Source organism: Agelaius phoeniceus, chromosome 1 (genome assembly GCF_051311805.1).
Source record: "Agelaius phoeniceus isolate bAgePho1 chromosome 1, bAgePho1.hap1, whole genome shotgun sequence".
NCBI lineage: Eukaryota > Metazoa > Chordata > Aves > Passeriformes > Icteridae > Agelaius > Agelaius phoeniceus.
In genome coordinates, this window is record NC_135265.1 from 102,515,607 (window position 1) to 102,533,821 (window position 18,215).

An 18,215-nucleotide genomic window follows, 5' to 3' on the forward strand; every position below is an offset into this window, starting at 1 on the left:
TTAACAGCACAGGAGGTCTAAAGAAAACATGGAATTCATTACTTGTTTCATGATCACTGTGGCCAAGGCATGCCACCAACTACCACATTCCCCAAGTCCTTCCCAATCACAAAGGAGTCTAGGAGGGCATCTTGCCTGGTTGGCTCACTGAATGCCTGCAACTAGAAGTTATCTCCTACCATCATCAAGCCAAGACCATCTCCTCAACATAAGTGTTATGTTGAAGCAATCTGGAAGTCAGGAACCCTAACTGTGGAGGGGAGTCTGACCTTTCATGGTGTAGGCACACTCCTCCCAGTCTGTAAACTCCAGGAAGAAAACATTCAAACCCTACACACATGCTGATTTGGTCTTTATCTAGATTACATTTTAATCTAGATTACACAGTAGTCATGAATTTACAAAGAGCTCTCAGATAACAGTAATCACATTTCACAGGAGCCATGCAGTTAAACTCACATACTCCAAATTCCTTCAAGACTGGCCCTGAAAGCACACTGAGAACCTGTACAACATCTTGGGAATTTCTCTCCCTTTTCTTCTGACCAGCTGACAAGAACACTTCCCTTAATAGCTGTTTCACTGAAGAATATTTGCAGTATTAGGGCCAGAAAGCAAAAAAAAAAAAAAAATTTAAAACAAACAAGCAAACAACAACAACAAAAAAATGCCCTTTGTCATTCTCTTATACAGGCTAATAAACAAGCATAACAATACACTATGTCCCAGTCACAAGAAATCACTGTTCTCTACAAGAAAACAGAAAAAGCCTCTTTGGAACACTGAATGAATCAAAAGGGGCTGAAAAATTGTAACTGCATGAATTTCATGATCTAATGATAGACTCTCAACAAATGTGCTTCATGAACATGAATTTTCCAATATAGTGCAAATAATGATGTTTGATTTCTCTTTTAAATCAGTGCCCAAAAGCAAAGTCCTCTTGAACATTTTTCTGGCCTAATTAATTGGAAAAAGAGAGTCACACCAAATTAATTAAAGGGATACAAAATACTAATCTGCACATTTTTCACCTGCCAAGGACCAAATGTGGGACAGATGCCCAAAACAAGTGACACACAAAAAAACAGCTCACAAAATTATATCTCACGGGACTACCTTCTGTATCATAAATGACAACGTCTATAACCTTGATTTTATAGTTCAGTATTCCTGTAACCAGTAATTCCCAAGAAAATTAGGATAAACAGAAACAGTTTGAGATTTGGCATAAGAACAATACTGCTTGAGAAGGGCCACCTAAAAATGCTCAGGCAGCCACTCCACACAAACACTCAGGTTACAGCCCCAGCTTTCCAGGGAGCCAGCCCCTCCATAACCTGCAGCCAAGAGCAGCACTCTGGCAGATGTCACCCCTTCCTGCAGGCTGCAGCAGCTCACATCCCCTTGGCATAACAGGAAACCACAGACCAGAAAGAGATTTCCATCAGCTCCCACCATCACAAATAATCACACTCCGAACCCATTTCAAAAGCTGATCAATGTTCTGCCTAAAATAATTAGTTTTCTTTTTTTCATTATACTGCTACAGGGATCATATTACTTTGACAATTAATAACATTTTGAATTCCTAATTACTAAATTACTTGTAATTTGCTTGCACCTTGACTTTTAGTAAAATTAAGGGATCACTGATTGCCTTTAGCTGAAATATTAATAAGTGAGTGACAAACTTGCAGATTTAACTTTGCCAGTCTGCTATACCAGGCTCTTACACTCTGAGGTAAAAGGGAGAAATCAGGGTCTAATCACCTTTCCTTGTGCCTGGTCCAGCTTCAGCTCATCTTTCCTGACTGCTGGTGACCAGGTTTCTATGCAGCATTATAGACATTGAACGAACAGCCTTAACTGCACATCCCCTAACACTTTTCTCATGGCTGCATCATACTCACATGATCATCCTTCAACTGGTGAATACATACAAAAGAGGTGGCTTTTCTCCTGTTTCCCAAAAGACCCCAAAATTTAAAAACTCACCTACAACTTTACAGCATATATTTTTGTTAGGAGCAAAAAAAATACAGAATCTTGGTACTTACACTACCAAACTTCATCTCAACTGCTTTCCACCTTCTAAGCACTGGGAAAACCTCCCATCTCTGCATAATGAGTAAATTACCCTTAGCAGGTCACCTACTGAGGGAATTAAGAAGTTTCATGCCTCTCATTTTGTGTCCACCAATAAAAGTTTGCCTATTTGACCAACTGCATCACTCATTAGTCCCATTTTGCTTTTGGAAAGGCTGATAACAACTGGTGAGGCTGAGGTTGCTAATCCACACAGTGCCATGCTCAAGTTGCAGGGGTACATTTCCCAATCCAACAGCAAGGCTGAAAGGACTTCTCAAAATATAAATAAGAAACTTATTTTTCCAAAAACATGCCAAAACCCAGAATCAATTACTTCATGCAGACTTCCAGGACTCTCCTCCTGGGAGATAAACAGTGTGCTCCATACCTACAGTCACCTGAATCCTGGAGCAATTCTGACTGGGCTCAGAGCACCTTCTTCCTTGTGCTCCTTACCAACACATCCACTCTGCCCTTGTGGTTCATCATCTCTGACACTAAGCAAAGAAGTGAGGCCACATGTGCATTATGAAATTTCCTCTGAAAGCAGAACCCAAGGGTCCAACTAGAAGCTGCTCAACCCTTTAGAGCCCCATAGTACAGGGAGCAAATTCAGTCTTACATGGTGCAAATGCAAGCTGCTCATAACCAGAGTTTCTCTCATTGATTCCAGGAGTATTTTGGGATTCTGCAACCCCTCATCTGGCCATCTCAATGAAGTCAACAGAAGCTTTGCCCTTGCAAAGGACAGAAAGATGGAACCAAGCAGCCATTAAGGAATTTACCACCTATTTAAAAGCAGTGTTGTATTTTGCTTTGGGAAAAATACGACATCACGGAGGGGTGTATTTGGTCACAGGTTTCCTCCATGTTTCCTCTTTACTAAAAGTAAGGAATGGGGAAGAAGGAAAACTATCACATCCTACTTGGAACAGAAAACCAAAATCAAGGGAAAACAGCCTAAACCACACCTGAGCTGTGTTAGTGGAGGTCTCTTAACCCTGTGTAATATAATGCTGATTTAGAAAGCAAAACAGAGGCCAAATGAACACAGAAATAAAAACTACCACTCCTGCTTGTTTATATACAGGCTGACAAATGCTGCTGAAGACAGTTGGTATTCATTCAATCTGCCAGGCACACCAGGGAACATTAATTCATGTCAACAGCTCTCTGCACCATCCTGTGGTGCTATATCCCAAGACTGGCATACAGCCACAGCAGGGCTGCCTCTTCCCAACTCCACAGTCAAGAGGCAAAAAAACAAAAGCAAAACCAACAACTACAACCACCACCTAACTCCTGCACTTGGTTGCTTTTACTATTCTAGACTGTAAAGAACATTACCTGCTCTTACTGCAAAAGGATGATAATTCTGCCCATAAGCACAGCTGGAGAGGATAAGGGTGCACAGACTGAGCAGAATCACACCAGTGCTCAGCAAGTGTTGCACACTCTGAATTCAGAGCCTTCTCAAGCACCTGCAGGTGCACAGCAGCACAAGATCTGCTTCCTGACAGCTGTGATCATTTGACTAAATTTCACTCCCTTTCCTATGAAGCTGCTCTCTGACAATATATTTTGCATCTGAGTGGCCAAAGACAAAACCACTTGGTTCCTCTCAAAGTCAGAGATCCTTACTCTGACTCTTTATCTGGGTGCCACTAATGGCAAGGACAGACACAGCCTCTGGCTCAGCTGCTTGCTGACACGTGCAGGCAGTGCCACAGTCCTGCAACTTCCTTCCCCTTCCTATTACACCCACTCACACTTTCTGCACTCTTACCTCAAACATACATCAGGTCCCTTTGCCCAGCAGGTCATCCCCACACCTCTGCAGGTGATTTTGGGTGTCCTGTTTCTCCTGTCCTTGGCCCTTCCTGCCAGGCCACTCCCACAAAACCCCTTCAGTCCTGTCCCAAAAGCCACCTGAAGGACACTTGCCCAAGCCTGGGCAGTTACACTCCCCACTCCTGCCACCTTGGAGGCAGTGGCTGCCAACAAACAGAAAATTGTGGTGGTGCAGAGAGAAGCAAAGGCAAAAGCCAAAAGCATTAAACAGATTATCCTGACACACAAGCTCCTCGAACAGGGAGGGATACAAAATTCCTGACATTCTCAGCTGGCAAAGAGCAAATGGGAAAAATGTTATGCATGAAAGCCACTTTCAGATACCATTTAGCATATTAAAACCTTGAGTAGTTTTCTTTACATGACTGAAAGCTGAAATTCCAGTTATCAGGATTTGCAAGCTGAGTAAATCAGGAAAGATCTGTCTCTGATCTACAGGTATTTTTTGCTAGTTAAATGAAGATTAAATATATATCTATAAATTATATCTATAAATATATAAAAGTGAGCATTTTTTTCCAATGTCTAAGAATTCTTCAACTGAAGAAGGAAAAATCTCAACATTTTAGGCTAACCTTTTAAAGGTATTTTAAATAGGCAGAAAACAAACCTTTGCAACATCACAGAAGTGACCTGTGCTTAGCCTTTCTGAAGTTTATAGTCATTAAATAAAGGATGCAAAAGACACTACACCAAAACCATGACTCACCATCAAGCTACAAGTGCTGCAAGTTTGCTGAAGCTTAAGGAAAAACACATTTAAATGCATCCCTTAAATTATTTACTGTGCTTTATGCTCACTCTGAAAATAGTACAAATAACATATTGGCTTGCTAGCTCTAATGCCACTTGTGTTCTCACACACTGCCAAATCACCTGTCAATATTTGCAGCATGCAAGAGGTCCTCACACCACACACAATGAAACACCCCAACTCTGACTGAGCTGTGGGACATCATCAAAGCCACATTTATGACACCACAGAGCAAAATTCAGGCTGTGTTTTGCTTGCAGAAATAATTCAAGTCATTGATAGATGGTGTTGTGCCACTGTCTCTGAACCACCAGGACAACTACTGCCACTCAGAAAAGAGGCAGCTATAAAGAGCTGTGGACATGTCATCAGTCAGTCTTTTCCTGAAAATGGAGAAGGTTAAAAAACAAAAGAAGAAAAAGCTCACAACTCAGGATAATTCCTATCGAGCTTTAAACTGGGCTCAAGGAATTGAGGCCTCTTCTATGAAACAAAATTGAAAGTCCCAGAGTTCAACACAGTAAATTTTAAAAGGACAGAGATAAATTTTCCTGCCCTAGAAACACAGCCCTCAGACTCCCTGTTTGCTACAATATTCCTCAGCTGGCAAAATGGAAAGCTGGCAGTCACCCAAGGTATTCAAACAAAACATTGTAATTAAAAGCTACTTAAGGCACCATGAACCAAAATATTTGCTAATAAAACCATCATTAACTAACTTGCGAGGAGACTCTTCTTAGGGGAGGGAATCTTTGCTAATAACAACAATTATTGGGCATGTAAGTCCCAAAGTCTGCAACAATTCAAAGCTAATGGAGAAAACGTGAGCTAGGAGGGGGAAAGTGACATTTGGGAAATACTGGCGTGGAGGGAAAGTGACTGTGAAGAAAAAAATAAAGCGAGTTTGTTGGATAGAGCACCAACACAAAGCAACCAGGTCCACAGAGAGCAGTACTTAGGCACAGAAGATAGGGGGATTTTGTGAAGTGTTCTACCAGTTTGTTTCTTCCTAGTCAATAAAAAGGGAAAGAAAAAAAAAAACCCAAGATAAAAGGATTAAGAAGCTCTCTCTCCTTTTGTAATCATGTACTGTGAGAATTTTTCACCACAAGCCACATACCCCTCTCCAGGGTGTCCTCCTAAGAAGCACACTCAGCATTCACCCCCACCAGGGATATGACAGAAAAGCTTTTAATCTCCATTTTCTGCTGCATTATTGTCACTCTGCAGCATTGACTCCAAGCCAGCAGTTTCTCAGAGAAAATCATGAACAGGGAAATGAAAACTCCTTAAAAAGGACAAACTCCTGCATGAGGACCATGGAAGTGCCACTCCTGTTGTTGACCATGGTTAAGCTTTGAGCTTGACTTTCATGGCATAAGTGAGGCCTCAGTTAAATCTCAGCCAGGGCTCTTCTGCTGTGAGGGCTCCACATCAGCACAGAGACACAGCTGGCACAGCTGGGGAAGCACAGGGCACCCCAGCTCCAGAATAAGCACAAGCCTATGCCTGGCCTTGCATTTAGGAGAGTGAAGTCAAATGAAGGCAATGGGAGTCCTAAATACTGCTCTCAGCAGCACAGACTGACAAAACTGACAGGCTTCAGCAGTGGGACACAAAGCCTCAACAAAAATTGCAAAGAACAAGGGAAGGACAATTCTCAAAGCAGAAACAACATTCAGAAGACATTTATTAGTACATGGTGAAAACAGCAATAGGGATAGGCTGGAAATGTTGGGTCATCATTGCTGGTCAGAGGATAATCAGAAAAAAATTAACAGGGGGGAGACATTTGTTCTTGAATCAGAAGAAGCAACACAAAACAAAGCAACCAAAATTTTCTGATTATAGTAAGAAAGATATTGAGAAGCATCATGTCTTTAGCTGCAATGTAAAACAGGAATATTCTAGGACAGGGAATGACCTGGACCAGTATGGACCTTGCCTTGGGAAACTTGTCTGCCTCCACAGCTTGCACTCAAGGCCAATGAACTTTGTTTACTACACCACTCAACACCTTCCTAGTCCTAGTGAAGGACTGGGAATACACTGTGCAAACACACAACAAATAGATGGTCCCTGGACTAATTCGTGATTACTAAGTAATGAAAACCTTTAACATGCCATATCTGTAATAAATTCTAAGCAATCTAACAAAGGTTGTGGTGCTCACTGCTCACCACAGTTTCTCACACACAGACACACACACAAACAAAAAAAAAAAAAAAAAAAGAAAAGCAGATGTTTGAAAAACGATGAGCTAAAAAAAAATTGAGAGGAAACATAAGGGACTAGTTGGGAAGGATGAATTGTGTGTCCAAGAGTTAGAGCTCAGTCACAGATTTCCTGCCTCAAATGAGGCATCATTTTTTTCAGTAAATATGTAAATATGAATATTACCATTCACCAAATTTTAGAGGGCTTTGAGAGTCCTTAGACTATGTAGGAAAATAGATAAATCTTGATAAAAGTATTAATCCAACTGAGTTTTGTGTGTAAAGTGCTAAAAAAAACAAAAACAAAAACAAAAAAACAACGAGAGCAGGGCAGTGGAAGGAAAAGAGAGAGAATAAGCAAGGAAACTGAAACCATGGGAAAGAAAACTGAACTTTTGCTAGCTCTTGCAATAATTAGTCAGTTATCAGCTCCAGACCATGCAGAAATGGAACAAACAAGATTCAAGGGAAGGAATTAGGCTTCAAATATGTTTTTCAAGGTCTATTTTCCCATGACAAATAACTTACTGAATTGTTATGAGCCAACAGATTTCATCAGTCACTTTATCTCACACTGTGCATTACAAATAAAAGCACAAGCATTTCCTGCAATTAAGAGTAAAAAAATCTTCTTTGCCCACAATTCACATACCAGGTATGGAGAATACAGTAGGATGTATCAGGACTGACATCCAGGCTGTATAAACATCTCACTTTATCCCAACGTAATGTGAGCATAGCTGCAATTTCCCATGAAGAGACACTGTGACATTTCACAAGTCTGATGTTCTGGAAGTGTGCATAGGTTTTTCCATTTCTCAAAACAAAAGTGGACGTGTACTAAGAGAAACCTGCAGCTCTACAGTCTAGAGTCTAGTATTGCATACTACTGTCACTGAGGCTATTAAAAGGAAAAAAATTATCAACCAGACTTACATACAGTCCAGGTGAACTAATGCCTAAAAATCCATTATGGCTTGTTTTTGTTTGGTTGGTTTTGTTTGTTTTTTTTTTTAAGTCAAAGGAAAAGCTGCTTGACCTGAGCAATTCTCTTCATATGCTTAAAAAAAATCAAGAAAAAAAAAACCCGAAGTGGTTCAGGTTGCTGGTGGCAACAAAACCCCAAAGTGGTTCAGGTTGCTGGTGGCAATTTCTTATAATACAAATAATAACACCAGACACAAGCCATGCCCATATTCACTGTCCCAATCCAAGACAAGATCAGAGTCACCACCTAAGTTCAGACCACCCCAGCCCATGGGCTGCAAGTCAAAGCCTTCCCAATGCCAATGAGAGCTGCCACACAAGAACCTGATGAAACCAGAGGGGAACTGGATGTTGCTGGGGCACTGCTCAAGCTGCCTTGGGGAAGGTGGCTGACAATTCATACCATGGTTTGGGGTTTTTTTTAGGTAAGTGGTATGGTTTTTTTAGGTAAGTCTGTCTGCATTTTCATCATCCAAGGAAAGGGAACCTACGTCCTTGGTGCCTGCTGACCACCTGCATTGCAGAGCCTTGCAAAGATGCAGGAGGTTGATACTTACAAAGTCTTCTGGAAATGAAAGGTTTAGAAAAAATACATCAACACATTAAGAGAGAGCAGGAAAGCATTCTGCAAACTAATACTCACCCGTTCCTGACCAGCTGTGTCCCAGATCAGAAATTTATGAAGCTCATTCCCACATGGCACAGTTTTAGTCATGAAGGATGCTCTGGAAATAAGGAAAACAGAAATTTGTAATATAATTGACACTCTGAATATGTAACCAGTAGACCTTAGGGAGTTCTTCTGGATTAGACTGCATTTGGGGAAAACTCCAAAACCTTGATAAAATACCTGCAGAAGTCTCCCTTTTCTCAGATAGGACATATGCTACTTATAGATGTATTTTTTTAAAGGAAGGGAAAAGCTTCTGAAGTTCAGAGGGCATTTGTTCATGGGTCCAGGAGCACAAATGCTTCTGCTGCTTGTTAACTCCATCTTCTTGGTGGTACAGACCTGAGAGAAAGGCTACAGACAACATCATGTGCCACTTTTCACTTTAAGATAAGAGACTGGATCACCAGGGAACAGAAAAGTCACCTGCTGGAGGGCACACGCTAAACAAATACAAGAAAGTTGTTCTCCCTTTCAACTGGGATGAAGAAGTCTTCATAGTTTTTTTTATTTTCCATAGGAAATGAGATAGGTCTGTATTTTCAAAGTTTTTTCTTTTAGGAAAGAAGGTTAGAAATTTATAGGCTTTTTTGTGTTACAGCAGTTCATTTGAAAGCTGGTAGGAAAGACTGCCAAACTCTGGCAGATTTCTATTTTCCCCATCCTATCTGGGTACTGCTGAACCATTTTTGTTGTGGTAACATTTTTCCTGGCTCATAAAGATGCATTTGATAGAATGCATGGCTGTTACAAAAGCACCAAATGACATCAAATGTCATTTTCTGAGAATGATATACCAGAGTTCTCCTCTAAAGCCATCTGCAAATTGTTTGAATTTAACAATGCTGCATTGTTTATGAAAATACTAACTATGGAAAAAAATGGGCACATTTCTTGGTTGTTTTCAGGGTGTATTCACTCAGTTGTCACTCTCCCTCTCAAACCAATAAGCAACACTTCACAGCTTCAAAAATGGGAACTTTATAGATCCACAGTGGCTACTGTTGATTGCAAGGATTATATATTTAAAACAGTTGAATAATTTGGAAGAGAAAAACCCTTATCTGTGCAGACAAATAATATCACCTGTGTGAAGCTAGCGCTCACATTTTAATCTCCCAATGGGAAAAAAAAATCCCTTTAGTTTTCATAATTATGGTAACAGAGAAAAATTGTTTTCCAAATTGAGAAGAAGGCATTTACTTAGCAACAACAACTACTTGGGAAAAAGGCTGCTAAGAGTTCAGAAGTAAAAAAAAAAACACTCAAGTTGCCATCAATTCTTTCACTACAAACAAGTATCCTTCAGCCAGTAATTTTATTCATGACATGCTTTCTTTCTCTCTGTCCATTTTTCTCTATTCATCTCATTCAGGAATCCAAAATTGTCCTGGAACTTCTACGTGCAGCTTCCAGCTGAGACTCCTCCATGCACAGAAAGGCAGAGCTTCAGAAGGTACTGTCCAACCCTCTGAACAACACCCAGCAATCGATACCAATCCTTCACAGACAACGTAAAACACCTCTGACACACATGTCAGATCAGCCCTTTCCCCCCAGATTACTCCTTTCTGTAAATTCCATAACAGCTTCCTTTCCCATAAGAGATTCCTAACTTCAAAAATTTTCCAGGTCGCATTGGACTTGGAAAATCTGTCCCTAAGGTATTAAAAGAAAAAAAAAATCGGAATTAAAATCTACTACAGGACTATTAGGATTCTGATGGTCTGATACATGAAAGCTTAGTAGTTTTTAAAGTTATATAAATTAATTATACTTAGTTTGAATTGCATTGTTCCTATTTTAAGAAAGGAAAATGTGACACATCCTAAACTTCAACAAAAGCACATCCATATGGGGAAACAGACACTGTCCATGTTCCAGCCCAGCCTACCAGGACACTCAACAAAGGTACTTTAAGGGCTTCCCATGGTCTTCCTGCCATTACTCAGCTATGGGATGACCTGATCATTGTGCAGGTAACAGCCTCTTGGGTTGTAGGATTTTGGTTTTTTCTTGTCAAGAGCTTCCCACTTTAGACTGTTTTGGCTGTGGGACCTAAGACTAAAATCACTCAAGGGTCAGATTTGAAACCTCACTGACCAGTGAAAACCAAAGTGGTATTTTGTCTGGTACTTACCCAATAGTAGGACTAATATTATGATCAAAGTGGTCCTGGACAAACCGACAAACGATGCTCGATTTCCCAACCCCAGTATCCTGAAAATCAAAGAAAGCATGACAGTGAGTCAATGAAGTCACATCCACGAGACCCCAGATGTCAATACTTCACTTGATTCATTTTCAAGAATTAATATTTGACTCTTTGTTCTTGTCCTGTGGCAAGCAGGGCACATTACACACATTTCACACATTTCAGAAGAAAAGTAAGGACATGGCTCATCCTTTTCAAACATCACCATTGTAAGTAAATCTCCCTGGCCCTCTTCCCAGGACTCCCTTCTCTCCAAGCCCTCTATTTTATTGGGTGGATTTTATATTCCTGTTGCAAGTACTGCTGTCCAGCCAGCAGAGCCATTTACTTGTACAAGCAAACCCTGTGATTTCCAACACGCGGCGCATTACATGGCACAGCCAGAGAAACAATTTCATTCAGGCCTGTGGCACAGCCAGCCCAAGCAAGCTTCCAAAACAGACTAATAACACCAACATTTCAGCACACTGACAGCACTGAGTTAGTGAAAATAACCTTTTCATGGCAAGACAAACTAGCCCACTCAGTGGAAACTTTGCAGAGGCTTTGGGTGGTTTTGAAAAGGTAGGAATGCAAAGATCTGGATCCCCGGGGATGTGCAGCTCTCCCTGTGCATGCCATGCTAGAGGTCTGCAGTGCATTGCTTTAAAGGCAACACAGCTTACTTTCTACACTGCAACATGGCAGGCTGATTCCATTTGCAGGAAGACTCTTTTTATTTTCTTTCAACATATCAAATCAGTAGGGAAAAATAACAGCAGTACAATACTGAAACAAAATTCAAAACAACCTGAAGCGGCAGGAGAAAATTTGAAATTATGCAGAAATATTATTTGGGCACCTAAGATATAAACAACTTCCGTAAAATGCAACATTTTTCAGTCTGTCTGTTTTTGCCCAAAGCTTGGATGGTAGGTAGAACTTAAATTATACAGGGAATTATCAAGGAAGAGGAGTAACATTATCATTGTGTCTTCCACAGAATTGCAAAGAGCCTCCTTAGAGACAAAAAGGATGCCAGGAAATCAATACTGACCTTTCCAAGACATTAACAATGACAGCCCAGGGTCCAATCTAACTCATTAAACAGTCAATGGAAAGTTTTCTATTAATTTCATTGAAGTGATTGCAGAACTACCAGATTGTACCTGGTAGCTCCATTTGTATCCACATTTTAAGATGACTAATTTACAAAACACTCTTGAAAAATGCCGAGATAAGACAATAGAGTTTGTTAACAGCAAAACTCACATAACTTTTCTATTAAAAAAATAGAAAAGCAGCTTTTGCCCACACATAGCTACATATTAAAAATAGCACTTCTGCCTCTTATAATCAGTTTTGCATTATGTTATCTTCTTTTTGAGTAAGAAAGAGAAAGAATGCCTCTATTTACATTTCCTTCCACCATGCTTACATGAAAATGTATTGTCACACCAGTCTTTATGGACAGCACTTATTAGAAAACCATCATTTAAACTCTCATATTTAATTCAAAGCTGTCCTTAGTCAGCTTAAAAGCCATAATAAATGCTCATGTTACACAGACAGTTGTTTATCTACTCTGTTCAATCAATAGGAAAAAAAGATCAAAGAGAGGAGCAGTGTTTAAAAACAGCCCTGTAGCCTTTGATCAATAGCAGAAACACATCCTGTTACTATTCCCAAATTTTGCCTTCATTATCAATTCCAGCTGACATCGCTGTATAATTACTACACCAGGATGCCAGAACACGCTAAAAAATAAAATTTAAAAATCCCTCTGCCCCGAAATTGAGGATCTAATTATTTTTCATGGTTTCAAATGGTGTAGAGAAACTAGAATTACCACCCACTGGTGGCAAGGAATTACATTTCTCTCTTGTGGGGACAGCGTTTCTGCCACAGGGTTCGAAACTAGACATTGACTCTGGTGACCCGACGATGCTTCAGATTCATCTGCTTCCTCCAGCTCCCCTGACAAAGTCACTCAGAATGGCAATGCAATCACAAGAGGAGCCAGGGTCTCTGGCAGGGACGTGACATCCACAAGCATGGATTAAAGCTTAGCTCATTTTCCTGGAACCTCTTCATCTTTCAGTTCGTGGCTCTTACTAATGTTTCATGATAACACTAAAAGGACCTTTCAAAGTTTCACATCTCACAACGAGCACAGTCAAACTTAAGCACACGCCAGGCACACCAACAGCCCTCCAGAAGCTTAAAGGCTTTCTTACACTTTGCTCCTGGGATTGCTTGCACTACCAAGAGGGCTAAAGATCCCCCTGGAGTAACTGGAGTGAAACCAATGGACTTGGGCCATGAGTGAGCCTGTTTCTAGGACAAGCACTGCTGCAGCCAGTGGCTGGTGCTTTCCAGGAGCCAGGCACTTCATTGCACCAGGGGGGGTTCAGTTGAAACAAGCACTCCCAGCTTCCCTTTTGTTGCCTGGAGGATGCAAACCACCACCTACCAGAGTATAATTAGAGCACAGAGAGGAAGGAAGTAAAATAGAAAAAGCTTCCTACTTAAGGCAGTGATAATCCATCATGGGATTTAAAACGACTTCAACAGTGTTCAGTCCATGTTATGAAAACTGTACTGACACCCATCAATCAAGACATTCACCTGCCTGAAAGCAAAGCAAATCATGGCATATGAACATTATACAACAACTTGAGAACAGCTAAAGAGACCTTAACTTTTACCAACAACAGGGAACTATTTCTGAAGTCTCTCATAGAAGACAAGGAAAGCAGACCTGTTGCTTCAAAGGAGTAGAAAAAATGTTTTTTCCTCAGCAGTGCATTGATATTGAACCTCCTTGCTAAGGCTGTATAAACCTTTCCTGCTTTGTACTTTACTATATGGTCTTTTTCTAGACAAACCTATTTTTCTAACATCTGATGGGGATGATCTCCCTTGTTTTGTTCTTTTTTCTTCAAAGGATTATAGTAGATTTATCAAGCCACATGCCTGGATAACACTCAGGCATACAGAAGATTTATTTTTCCAGTTCTCAGAGTTCTGCTATTACACCCTCTAATCTGTTTTTCTGTTTTGTTTTACCTGATGTTGGTGTACATATAACATCAAACATACACGAAGGTACAACATCTCGGCTTATGCAAAAGGTCACGGTGGCACTGAGCAGAGTGGATTGGATAAGTTTCAGAAACTGAGAAGATGCCCTCAGGAGTTATGCTGCACTTCAAGTTACAGATCCTGCAATTCTTTGGGAAAATCCTCATTCACAGGAAACCCAAGGGCTTCAGCACTACAGTCATTGACTCATCACACTCAAGAGCATACCAATCCAGGAAAGAAGTGGCAAGAAATGAATAAATATAAAACAATTATTGCGAATCAAGGTGTTCACAAATCACTCAAGGAACCAACTACAGGGTTTTATTCTTTATTCTTTTTCTTCTTCATAAACCTCCTAGCACACTTACAAAATATCAGTTATAAACCACCCTGTATCAAGATAAGCAAAGTGGGTGGGGCAGGGAGGAAGGAAAGAAGTAGGAATGTAATTCACAGTAAGTGAGCCACTATTCGTTTGCCAGAATAAGTAGCTTCAGAATGTCCCCTGGTCAGCAAAATGGACTCAAAATCTGAAACTGTATCAGATGTTTCTGATAAATACAAGGGACCAATGTAAGCATGACTAATTCCACACTTTTAATGTTTAACCCCGGAAAACGCATTCTCTGTCCTTCCAAAATCCCTTAGCAGCGGATTTAGGTGTGAGGATTTTAAGAGCACCAGAATGGAGAGCAGAATGCCACAGAAAACAGTGCCTCCACCCACACTCCTGCTCCTGGGGAACCACCCCACTTGGCTCTCCTTGGCTCTCATTGCTGTAAAGGAGATGAGACTGTATTTCAAGCCAGCAGCATTATAGGATGCTGGCAACTCATTTGCAGGCAAGCAACAACTGAACTGCTTCTGGCTGATTTGCAGCAGCTTACAGGGAGATAAAAAAAAAAAAAAAGAAAGCAGAAAAAATATGAGCAATATATTAAAAAGGAAAACCATTTTCCCATTACAAATAGGCATTTCGTATATTCCTCTGTCTATTGTTCCAAACACATTTATCCCAGCAGAAAAAGCTAATGCAGAAAAATTGAGTACTTTAATTTAAATCTGGATGTCTCATTTATATCTTTGCAGATAGGGCCTGGTCCTCCAAGCACTTTTCCAAACTGGAGGAAGCTACAGCACCCTGTAAACATATCCCTGATTAGGCTGTTAGTCTGCACCCTTGATATTATAATAGCTTTTAACTGAGTGAGGGTCAAGCCCTACTGTGCTGACTAAACTAATCTCTTCATGTAATTTTTTTTCTACATCTGAAACTGAATAAATGTTGGATTCACAAAAAAAGAATCCACACATATCATGACTGATGACTAAACAGCAGCCCTATAATCATGCACACTGCTGCAAGAGCTTTTTTAGTCTCGACTATGCAGAGTCTTTCTCTGCTATGTTAACACACAGGGCTTCCTAAGTATGTGTTAAATTAGATAAACCATACAAAAATCCTTTATGACTCTAGGATTTTTAAAATACAAAAACAAGAACACTAGACAGCACTTCACACGAGGAAATGGCACCCTAAGAATGAATACACTGAAGAAACTGCCTTCTGTCCTTCTACTTGCAAAGTAAGGACAAAAAAAGAAAAAAAGAACATCTGGCTTGTAACCACCACAGATCTCATGACTAACTTCCCATTTCAGCTTTAAAGGAAGGTTGAGACACCCTGGAGACAGGCACCACAAAAATCTGCATTAAGAAGCAATGCAGGAGAACTGACCTCTATATTAACAGGGATCCCACACACAGCTCCTCCAAAAGGAAGTTTTCTCATCAACTTGGACAAAGCCAGGATTCAATCAAATTTACAATGTGAATTTTAAAAAATGTTTAAAACTTAAAAGTGCCTGTCCCTTCAAAACATTCCTCACAATAACTAAGAGTCACTGAAACATCAGCTACAGACAGGTCTCATTAAATCTGACAGGGTTTAACATGAGTTAGTCTTACAGATCAAAAGAAGAATGAGCCCTAGCAACCTGGAGGGTATAAATACTAAGTGCTCAAAAATCCCCAGGCAAAGAAGATGTTATTTCAGTAATAATATGAGAAACATTTGGACCTGACAAGTCTTTATCCTTTCCCACATGCCAGAAACTGATCCCACAGCTCATGTGGCTTCCATCAAATTCAGCAGGACTTCCCTGCACCTCACAGCAGGAATACATCTGCTCCTCAGAGCCCATTTGTGCCAGGCTCCCCAAAAGCTGAGCAGCCAACCACCCTAACTTGAGCAAAGGCACCACAAGAACTGTGGCTGAACCCCTTGGTGGCTGAACCCTTCCTCTGAGGATCCCTGATCAAGAGAAAAAGAGCGCGACCAATGCAGTCAGGGTTAGCTTAGTGTAACCCCCAGGAAGCCTCTCATGGCAGAGCTTTTTCATCAGGTATAGGGCTGGAATTACAAAGCTGCTCACACTGATGGAACTCAGGGTTTCAGCCAGAGAGCAGTACCAGCAAACTACTCTGAAGCTTTCTCCAGACTGGTCAGCATCAAGAAGTGCAATTAAGTGCATGCACCAGAAACATCTGTGGTCAAATTTGTCTTTAACAATTCACTCGGTGTACTGTCCAGTGAGATAACAGCACCTTCTGTCATCCTTCAGACAAAAATCAAAACAAAATCAAAACAAAATCAAAACAAAAAAACCCAGGCTTGATGAAACACACAGACCTGGGGTGTAGTCAAAAAACTGTCCCATTCTCCTGGGTGGGGAGGAGAGGATCTGCTCAGAGAGGAAGCTGGCTGCTCCTCATTGTTAAGAGAAGCAACAATTCCCGGCTCCCTGTTACATATTCACACCGCTGGACACTCCTGGCTGATTCATCCCTAACTGAAAAATAACAGAGGAGCCAGTTTATGCTCAAGATTTCCCAAGTTAAATTCTACTTTTTGTAACACTGATTTGATTCCTGCCAGTGCTAGTGCAGAGAGGAAGGAGAGGTCCTTGTCTTGTTCCGAGCAGAGCTTTCATTGTTGAAGCATTAAAGATGTACAGATGAAAACACTTGAATTGGTATGAAGTTACCAAAAAGGAGAAAACTGTCCTTTATTATCAATGCATTTGGTATTTTATATACCAGAACCAGGCACTGAAAAGCTTTGCAACTGGCCAGGCAAACCTGAGGTAGAAAGACAGAATTTAAACTTTAGGGGAAGAAAAATAATCAATGAGTCACAAAAAAAAATACAAATGCAGAGAGACCATTCATTCCAGTAGCTCTGTAAAGGACAGCTGGTTTTGACTTGGCAAATCAGCTTCTGCACATTTGAACAGCTCTTCTTTCCACTGCCAGAATTCGCCACGCTTTCATTTTTGATTTACAGTTGAATCACCCTGGCCCGTTCCCATTACCCTCAGCAGGACTTTGATGGAATCTGAAAATTCACAGCAGTGTAATCGCATCTCAGAGCTGCTAAATGGTTTGCATTTCATTAGCTATCATCAAACAAATTGCAGGGCCTGGGCTGTAAAGTATCACTGGGCTTTAGCAGAAATGTAAGCTCAGCTCTGGTGGAGCCTGGTGTCCAGGAGGAATGCCACTCCTCGGGCACGGTCTGGCATGCAGCACTGAGACACCCAACCTGCATTTTGAATGCTTTCAGGGTTGCCAGTTCTTAACCCAAAGGCATGTGACATGCTAAGGCTGAGCACAGGATTATGGCTCTCCTTCAAATTCCAGTGGAGGCAAAAAAGCAACAAGCCGAAAAATAAATTAAAGCTTTGCAATTTGCAGCCTGCTTTAGTCCTCTGTGCTTGCCTTCAACATTTTAATCATTACTCTACTGATCAAATGCAGGTAGCATTGCAATACTTTCCATGTCTTACTAATCCACTTACAGCTGCTCTGGAAGGCTGTGACAGACAGCTTGAAGAGCATCTGAAACTGCCTTTGGATTTTTATCAACTGTATGAACATACAAGGAAGAGTTATGCACAACAGATTCCTGATGGCAGTTTCCAAGGGCAGTATTTTAATCCAAGAATTACTCTGCCCAATAAACTTTTTGCTGTCCTTAAACACGTCCTTCGCCCTTCCCTGTGTTCGGGTATCACTTTCAGTTGTCTGAAAACACTGCTGTAAGGAGAAATACCTTGCAGGAGACCGAGGTTCAGACACCCCTGGGACTGAATTGAATCTGCCAAGTGTCAGGCTTGTCCCAGGGAAAATGAAGCCATGCACTCTGGAGTGGTGTCTAGGAAGAAAAAAAATGCTTCCCGCCTTTATTCAGTTTTTCCATCTGCAAGATGTGTCAAGTGGGCAAAGCTATCACTGCACAGCTGCACAGATGAAAATACAAGAGCAGCTCTTAGACTCACACACTGGCTCTCAGCTGCCTCACCA

General features: G+C 40.9%; 1 protein-coding gene across 1 annotated transcript in view; it reads right to left on the reverse strand.

Moving 5' to 3' along the window:
* Nucleotides 1-18,215, reverse strand: part of RAB31 (RAB31, member RAS oncogene family) — a 62,214-nt gene that overhangs the window by 24,107 nt on the left and 19,892 nt on the right. The window contains exons 2-3 of the mRNA XM_054642560.2: nt 10,710-10,789; nt 8,543-8,624 (exon numbers count right to left, since the gene is read on the reverse strand). Coding sequence (XP_054498535.1) covers nt 8,543-8,624; nt 10,710-10,789 — 162 coding nt within the window. The remainder of the gene's footprint in view (nt 1-8,542; nt 8,625-10,709; nt 10,790-18,215) is intronic.